Here is a 9686-nt window from a genome sequence, read left to right on the forward strand (position 1 = left end):
GGGGTCATTGACCTCTTAATTATCAAAGCATCATAAAATCTTTGAAAATACCGGAATTACGTTTGACTTGATTTCTAAAAAATGATACGTAGGCAACTTAGTTGCTAAGACTAAGTGCAGTCGCCAATACCGCAAAATGGTATAAAAACACAAATCTCAAAATTCCATAAAAGGTCATCCACCTAGGAATTTTTCCAAATTTTCAAATGGCAAAGAATTTATGAAAATAGTCATATACCGGAATTCTTATATTCAAATTATAAAATATCTCAATCCGAACTACAAGTGGCTTGATCCTTCACAAAGAAGGTATGTAGGCAACTCAGTTAGCCAAAATTACTGAGTTCAGTTGCAATTCCAAATTCATCCCAGTTCTCCCTAAATTATTTCAAATTATTTTAATATCATTGTAATTGGAATTGAATGGTATTTCTTTAAATAAAAGGATTGTAATTAAGAGGTTATTCTTATAATCTCGGATGGGTCGAATTTAAATAAATAAAATCTTATGCTATAAATTTGGCATAGGCGAAATTTCGCATTTATTTTTTTATTTTCTAAATATGAAATTTTTATGCATACCGATATATATAGAAATAGATATTATTAGTTTTGTGAACAGTGTGGGAAACCTATGGTGGGGAGTCTGTTAAACTCTCTCCTTTTTTGGGTGAGAGCTTGCCTGCATGGGTGCTTGTTTGGATAAACTTATTATTCAGCGAACGTTTATACTTAGCTGTTAGTAGCGTTGACAAGTGATTTCGAGGAGGTTTAGGAGTAGCAATTGTGAACCAAGTATGATCAGATGATGGATTGTAGAGCAGTATTTTGAGAATTGAAGATTAGTATAAAGTTCTGACTGAACGGGACATCTTATTAATATCTTGCACATCACATGTAGGTTAAGAGTCATCTGAGTTGTCATCAGGTGATCAGTGTAATTACTTTCTTGGAGATATATCCAAGGAAATTTTAATAGTTTTTGTGCTGAGGCAGAGAGTTATAGACCACTCATTTTGGGTGTAAGGTGCAATGCTTATATTTTTATAGTTTTTCTTTATCTGAGATTGGTTTTATCCTCAGTAAGAAGTTTATAGATGGATGTTGGATCAAAAAGAGCGTACATGTTTATGAGAGCAAATGAAGTGAAAAAATCTGACATGTTTTATTCATTGGCAACAGGTTTATCTCATGCCAAACTGTGTTGTAAAAATTTTTGTTGAAGAAGGACTGGAAACCTCACTTTATGGTTTAGGCACTGAGGTCAATCTTCTTCTTCTTTATAAATATACATATGATTAATATATTTATGTGTGTGTGTGCACACGCGCGCGCATGTGTGTGGGTTTGTCATTTGTTGTATATTTATGACTTATGTGTATTTTACAGCTTGAATTTCACAGTGCCTGAAGTTTTGTATTCCTTATGTGTATTTTACTAAGTAAAGTCAACTCTCCTCTACAAAATTGTATTCCTGAATTTTTGAGTAGTGGGATACTTTATCTTGAAAATGGGTCTTATAAGATTGTACCTTGGGATGGAAGCGGAGTTCCTGAAGTGATTTCCAAGTGTGATTTTCTTTTAGAGAGATGCAAAGGAGGTAGTTTTCCTTTTGGCATATGGAGTAAGCAACAATTTGACTATAGAAAAGCTGGAATGTCAACTACATCAGTCAATTTAGTTGGGGGCACTGGGATATGGCCTTACATGATAACAACAAGATGCAAAGGAAAAATATTTGCACAATTGTAAGTTACCTCAGTTGGTGCGTCCTTAAGCTGCATTTGATGATATTGATTTGTAGGTGTGTAACGTGTGTTAGGTGGTATAATTCTTCCATAAGCCCTCAGCCTTTTTTTCTCATCTTTCTTGTTGCAGAAGAAATAAACTAGACAGGGACGAGGAGCTAAATTTAGTTTCCTTTCTTGGTGAGCAGCTACGCCATCTTCATCTGTTGCCGCTTCCATCTCGTGATTCAAATTTATCAGATATTGAAAGGGCAGTAGAATTTAACCATACTAATGGTTATGCAGAAGCTGCTTTTGATAAATCAAGCATGCCAGCTGAATGGGACATCTTCGTCAAAACTCTAAATAGGAAGAAAAAGGATGCCTCTAACCGCTTGACAACATGGTACTACTATATGCACACACTCGAGATGTTATACTTGTGACGAATTATAACAATATATGTTTTATAAATGATTTGTGTGTGTTTCTCGTAGATTAGCCCAGAAACAAAATATTATACGCTAATAACATTAACAATTTTGAAATCAAGGCAAATATAGAGGTATCCGAACGGGTGTCAGAATCCTTTGAACACTGCAAATTATGATTTCACTTTGTCCTACTGCAGCTTTTTAGAGCTTTTAACCAATAAACTCTAATTGGCCCTAATTATGACAGATGTTATCTTCTAAAATAAGGCACGTATACTTTGCTGGATGACCTAGGAAAAGGTTCACTTACTGTGCTTTCCAGTAGTTATTTGTGTGTGTGTGTGAGAGAGAGAGAGAGAGAGAGAGAGAGAGTGGTGTACAACCAATTTTTCCGCTCCATTTTTCGTAAGGACTGTTGAAACCATATTTAAGGTGGGATACAATCCTTAGTATATGCATTCAATGGTAAGAGATCTTACTAACTCAAATAGTAGGCTCCTTCCAGTCTTTTGTTTCTTGTGCTCCAGACATTTTCCTTTTTACAGATAACAACAGTGTCTATTATTAACAAAGTGCCAACTTTTAAAACAAAGTTGTATCTTTTTTTATTGAGATGGTTATGCTTGGGCTTCTATTGATTCTTGAGTACCTAATATATTATGCAGTTTTGCTCAAATCACATGGCCATTTGAGACTAAAGATGCTGAAGGTTTGTACTTGAATGCTATTTATCTCTGAAGCTTTTGATACGTTCACACTGGTGTTGTTACATATTCTTTGGGCTGATGTGGAACTTTTACTTAAGTTTTTGAGTTACATTTTGCAGGGGAGATCCAATTCCTAGCTTTCTAATTGAGAAAGTTGATGAATACATCCCAGATAATTTTGCTGAATTGCTGTATGCTTTTGAGGTCTCTTACTCATCCATCGACTTGTTTAATCATGTCAAGTTGTCAGAATGATCCACTGTCTATATGTTTTTATATGTCTTTGACTTTTTTTTTCAGGATAAAAATGACATAGGCAAAGTTTGTAAACCCCTCTCCTGGATACACTCAGATATTATGGACGCTATATTCACATGGAACAATGTGGTGATAAGGATTCTAGATTGAGTGAAGCTTTGAAAGAAACTACTTCACAATGTAATAGCTCCATGAATGGCTGCGAAGATACTTCAATGGAAAAATCATGGCGTCCTAGCCACCTTCTTGATTTCAGTGATCTCTCTATTGGTTAGTTCTTCCATTTGAAAATTACTGGTCCATTTATTGATGTATATGTGTTGGTTTACTGTGTATTCCGAGTATGATCTCAAAAAATCTCATGCATAATATGGATAGGTGGGTACTGAAGTATGTATACATAAATGATTTCAAATATGAAACACGAGAAACTATATAAAAACATTCACGTATGAAGATCCATGTAGCTGTGACATGAGTGTTGTGAACTTGTGATCACAGCTAGTTTTTTTTTTTTAACAATATACAATGCTACCACTTTCTTTATCTGTACTTAATAGTCTTTTTTTTTCTTCTCTTTGCTGTGTAGGTGGCCCCATTTTTGACTTGATACCCATATACTTGGATGTTTGTAGAGGCGACCCCCGGCTTCTTAAGCAGTTATTAGAAAGTTATAAACTTCCATTGGTGAAAAGTTTATACCAGCCCAAGTCAGCGGAGGGTGTTGACAAGTATGGACGATTATCATACCATGCTATGTAAGTGATACTCACCTACTCTTCATATATGTTTGCTCGTTCATCTTATCACTCTATAATCTCATGTTATGTAAGTTATTTTTGTAAAATCGCTGCAAATTTATCATCTATATCTGATAATAGGATGTGCATCAATTGAAGAAACTTGGAATGAGTTTGAACTTGTGGTATTCAAAAATTAAAAGGCGTAGATAATCAAACAATTATAATGAGTACGCAATTTGTTGGATCTTGTGAATATTGTTGTATTGAGAAGAAACTTTAGTGGATTGTCTTTATCATCGCATGTTAGTGAACTCATTTTAATTAGTCTCTGCAGTCCCTCTTAGGGTACACTTTGTTAAAAGTAATGAGAAATAGGAATAAGAATGGAAATGAGAGCAAAATATGAATGAAAAAATTATTGTTGTGTATTTGAATGGTATTTTTCTCATTTTTAGAAGGGATAGCCATTCTATCAAAATGATGGAAAAGTCATTATATATTCTTTAAATTTCAACCAAACAATATACATAAAGCCTAATAATTAGCACATCTTATTTTCTTGATGAATGAATGTAAAAAAAAAGGTTCTGTGATGACCATAATAACAAAGTTGCATAGCAACTACGTCATCTTTTTATTGATCTCAATGACTTTTTTAAGTTTGCAATTTCTCAGTGTTCTAATTAGAAGTTTTTACAGTAATACTTTATCATCAAACTAACGTTTTTATTTATGTGTCACATCCACTGTAGGTGCTATTGTATTGTTCATGAAGATAATATATTGGGAGCTATATTTAGTATATGGGATGAACTAAAAGCGGCAAAATCCTGGGAAGAAGTTGAGCACACTGTATGGGGCGACTTAATCAATTACAAAGGTTTTCTTTGATCATTTTTTTTTATAAATAATTTCCAACATTTATACTGAAGCTTCATATATGTGATACAATGTTGTATTATAACATTTTTGTAATAAAAACTTTTTCTCCAAAAGTGTGCAAAGTATTATGTTAAATTTGAAAGCAATAAATACATTTTTTTATTACAATATTATCAATTAGTGAGAGACCTTAATATACATTTTTTTAATTACAATATTGTAATTAATTATTGTATAAATATTTAATTTATTAGTGATTATTAATAATTATTTACTTTTTATATCAACTTACATCTCAAAATATTATTGTCGGAGAACTCATTATTTCAGTTTTTTTTTCCCAATACCATTTTGTTGTAGTTTATTAGCCTTCAATTAACATAAAGCAATCCTATAACCCCAAAAATATATAACAAAAGAAGACAAATGTCATACTAAAAAGTTAAACATAGCTTCTTCTATGGTTCCCAGCTGGTTAGTGGCATGTGCAATACACTTCAATCAGACCCTAGCCAGGAAAGTTGCGAATGATGATTTTATTTGTTTGAATCAGTGTTCATACCATCCTTTCAGGTTTTAAATTGAGACATTTGTAGAGTTGTATCAAAACACCTAATATTGGTGATGTTCTTTTAGTCCCTGCATCCTTGATAACCCAAAGAAGATCCCCAAGTGCAGCTTTTTTTCTCCACTACTTTGAATCCAATTTTTAATGAGTTCAGTAACCTTTGGATGACTTTTTTTTTTTATGGATTATTATATACTTTGAGGTAACTAGACAAGTGAACAGTTTAGAAAGAAAATTTGCAAATTATACCATAGCATAAGATCAACAATATATTTCCTTTATTCAAACTTGGAGGTATGTTTCTTTTATTAACATAACATAAAGCATTATCAATCCTATTACCCCAAAAATATGAAACAAGAGGAGACAAATCTCAAGTTCAAACATAGAGTTAAAATATCAACAAACGCATTCATTTGGGTAGGACGTGATGGAAACCAAAAAAAGATGCTTCTAGGGGTACCCAGCTGGTTAGTTGCTTGTTGTGCCAGAGGAGGTTGTAGAACAGACTTCCTGTGGAGACACTAGAATGATCCTCCTCAAACCCATCACCACCTTCATCATCAGAAGTAGAAGACAAAGACCCAACTCTCACGTTCTCAGCTATGTCTATCAATATTGACCTCTTCAGAATCTCCATACGATCAATAATCCCAGCCACAATATCTCGCAACTCTTCCATCTTTTGGAACATCTTTTGATGTAGATTTTGAATCTCACGTGTTAGTTTAGCAAGAAGATCTGCCCTTGTGATGCAGCAGCTGCAGCAAGAATAACCACCTTCTGTTGCATGGGAAGAGGGTTGCACGTCATCCAATAATTTTGGACTTACTGTGAAAAAAATATTATTTGGCAAAATGATAATTTTTCTATTTTCATTTTGCATAATAGTATTGTTTTGATAATTTTTCACAAAATGATATTATAGACATTCAGACTATTTTAATCATCAAAAGAATGTCATTTTGCAAAATAACATTATAAAAAGATATAATTTTACCAATTAGTCAGATTTCCGTGAATAAACTAACAAAGTGAAAATTGAAATATAGCACATGTTACTTATATCTTCAGCAGCTTGAACTCTTTCACTTCTTTGTTGTGCCTCAAGTTTCTTTCGCCTAAAAAAAAATTATGTAATTATTGAATATCGATAACTAACATCAGACATTTATATTCTTTCACATGAAAGATGAAAACAACAATTTATGCCTAGTTTTGCATCGGATGATCAACACTTTGTTGTTCTTTTCCACATCCAAGTCCAACCACAGCTTTTCTCTCCTCTCCCCTCATCTTCATCACCTGCCAAACTAAATCACATCCATAACCTTTATGTGTATACAACTGGCTATTCTTTCAAAATAAATTATAAATGTGCATCTTAGAAATAAAACTCAAATACTCTTTATACATAAACAAACTAACACGATACGAACTGTGTGTTTCAATAAATTGTATTTCGAAGCATGTATCAGTTTGTCAACTTATTGATATGCTTAATACATATTTTTTTTATTTATTTAACAAGTTTATAACTCATATAAGACTTGTTATACCCATCTATTATATTTAACATAAATTAAAAGCTAAATAGTTATTAATATCAATACCGTCCATAATAATCAACATAGTTCAAACATAACATCATAATTCAATCCCCAAATCATAAACTATAGTCAATAAACAACAATTTGAACATCGTGTAATTTCAGCCAGGCTAAGATGATGTACGCTCTTAAGAAAGTATTTTATATGGTACATGATTAACTTATATTAAAAGAAAAATACTCTAATCATGATATAAAAATAATAATGATAAAAATACAAGTAGAAATATGTATTTATCTCCACATTACTAACCAGCCTATGGTACAGTGCCTCAGCGTATCAAATCATCCAGTATAACAAAATATTTGAAAGTCATAAATACCCAGCCAGATAACCTTTTATTCAACAAAAAAGCCATTAAACATTCAAACAAATTCAACAAAGAACAATTTTTTTTAAACTATCTTTCACAAATATATTAACGGATTCAGGATACATTGCTAAACACATCACACACATAAATATAAATAATTAAAACTCCATGTGTTGATTCACACCTATTATATAAATGCATAGAGCCCAATCCTCATGTCCATTCTCTGAGCCATTTTATATAATTTCTTAAATTGTTAAAAGTTATTTATGACTTTATTCCCTCAAGAGTCGTATAAAAATCAGTACATAATTTATTTTTGGGTTATTTGTGGCAAAACCCTCAAATCTTTATGATTAGTTGCACTTAACCCCCAATCAAAAAAATTGGTGGCAAAACCCCCTTACGTTAGTAAGTTGTTGCATTTGTTAGTTTTCTACTGTTAAGAGTCAAATAGGATTAATTATAGCACATGATTAGACCACCTGTATGTACATATAACATAATTTAATGAGGTGTAAAACTTATTTTTTTAATAATAATAATTCATATTAATAATAACTAATAATCAAATTAAATTAAAAGGAAACTTGAATTTACTTACCAAACCCCGATCCTACAGAGAACCCAGTCGGCGTCGCACCATCAAACCCCCTGCACCTTCGTTGTACTTGTCCCCCTGTCAACCCCAGAATCAGTCTGAGAATCCCCAGGCACTTTCCGTTCTATTAAGTGAGTCCATATTCTGTCTGGTAGAATACTCCATTTTTGTTCTTTCTATCTGGGCAGATAAGAGTTATATGGGTATTGTTTGGCTCTTTGATTGAGTAATCAATCACCTATTTCTTTGTTGAATTAAATATGTTTATTTATTTGTTTTGACTGGATGTTTCTTTTCTTTTTGAAGGGTGCTTCGTCCCAGTGGTCTGTTGCTCATAAGATAAGGGATGAATTTAATATTTCACATTTGATGCAATTAGGACTGCAGAAAAAGGTCACTTTGCACTTTTTACTAGAGAGATTAGCTTATTATAAGCTTTGAATCTTAGAAACGACAAGAAACAATTATCACATAAGTTTCAGTTTCACATTTACTTACTTGAATATCCCTGGTTTATTGTTTATGCTTTGTATAGTGTAATATCCCTACTTATAACGCTTGACAATTGTGGGACATCATCCAATATATACTTATCTTGATGTGTCCAAGTGATTTCAGGCCGTATTGATATGTTTTGATCAATTGCGTGAGAGATTTTGAAAGCATAAAATGGAAGAATATCATTTTTATGTAGTTGTAATATATACTCTGTTTTGGTTGAAAAATGTAAGTTTAATTTGTGCAATGATTAATGAGATTGGTTGTAATCTATCCATAGTTCAAATTGACTGTTATTGTTTTGGTTTTTTATGAAGGAATCACTACTACAAATTAGTGATACAAATTATTATACAAGAATAGTTACATCTTTCACTTCACCTAATGCCAAAGTATTAATCAAGCAAATGCACCGTAGAATGCTAATTAATCATAAAGGAACAAAATAAGCCAAAGTATTAATCAAGCATATACACCTTAGAATGCTAATAAAAAAGAAACAAAATAATATGCCAACGTATTAATCAACCAGAAACAAAATAGAACCGGAGTTATAATTAATCTAAAACAAAGGCCAATAATATTTAAACCAAAGTTATAACGAGTATATGATTACATCAAAACAACTGGCCATACAAAATTGGTGCATTATCAAAATAGGTGCAACAACAACAACAAAAAAGATGCTATTACAACTAAGAACTTGGACCAGCTTCCCTTGCTTGTTGTTTGTGTCTTCTTTCTCTTCTCTTTTTAGTTTCTTGAGATGGATTCTTGCTGGGTGGTCTTCCATTTTTCTTTGCAATTGGAGCCTACAAAAGAACAACAATGCCAAACATAAATAAAAGCATTACTGCTGTCTAAATTCAACATATAAACTTCACATGATTACCTTCTTAACAGCGGGTTTTTTATATGAGCTCTTGTAGTGGCCCATCTCCTTACAGTTGTTGCATGTTGTTTGCTGACTTGTTCTCTTAGTCTTTGTTGCTCCCGAAGGAGGCTCGTCGGTACCCCGTCTTCTCTTTTTTTTAGGTCTTCCAGGCAGATTGTTTTCACCAGGAGCTTGAATAGGGTTAAGGCCAGTTTCAGGCCAATTTTCTGGGCTTGGCATTGGCCCTACAACCCCACCATATGCTGCCACAAACCGTTCTTTCTTATAATACTCATGGATAAAATTCATGACATCATCGTTGCAGCTCCAAATACATGCTAGAGCATGTGCACACGGTATACCTGACAACTCAAACCTCCTACAAGTACATGTCATTTTAACTAGATCTACCGCAAAATTTTGGCTCATTCCACCTTGATTAACTTCAAATCTGTTTGCATCAGCCCTAG

The 9686-nt window shown here is 32.8% G+C and overlaps 1 protein-coding gene across 1 annotated transcript; it reads left to right on the forward strand.

Moving 5' to 3' along the window:
* Positions 1-1647: 1647 nt before the first annotated feature.
* Positions 1648-3041, forward strand: LOC133789495 (lysine-specific demethylase JMJ21-like). Its single transcript, XM_062227341.1, has 4 exons — positions 1648-1748; positions 1879-2133; positions 2827-2870; positions 2988-3041. Exons 1-4 carry the CDS (start codon positions 1657-1659, stop codon positions 3011-3013), a joined length of 417 nt encoding a protein of 138 aa, XP_062083325.1. The 5' UTR covers positions 1648-1656; the 3' UTR covers positions 3014-3041.
* The last annotated feature ends 6645 nt before the right edge of the window (positions 3042-9686 follow it).

This window comes from Humulus lupulus, chromosome 7, assembly GCF_963169125.1.
Source record: "Humulus lupulus chromosome 7, drHumLupu1.1, whole genome shotgun sequence".
NCBI classification, from domain to species: Eukaryota; Viridiplantae; Streptophyta; class Magnoliopsida; order Rosales; family Cannabaceae; genus Humulus; species Humulus lupulus.

Excerpts from the sequence above, each read along its gene's own strand:
- LOC133789495 (XM_062227341.1), top strand. The coding sequence starts at position 1,657 with ATGTCAACTACATCAGTCAATTTAGTTGGGGGCACTGGGATATGGCCT. Across the intron at positions 2,134-2,826 it reads TCTAACCGCTTGACAACATG|TTTTGCTCAAATCACATGGC; the intron begins GTACTACTATAT and ends TATATTATGCAG. Across the intron at positions 2,871-2,987 it reads TGAGACTAAAGATGCTGAAG|GGGAGATCCAATTCCTAGCT; the intron begins GTTTGTACTTGA and ends TACATTTTGCAG.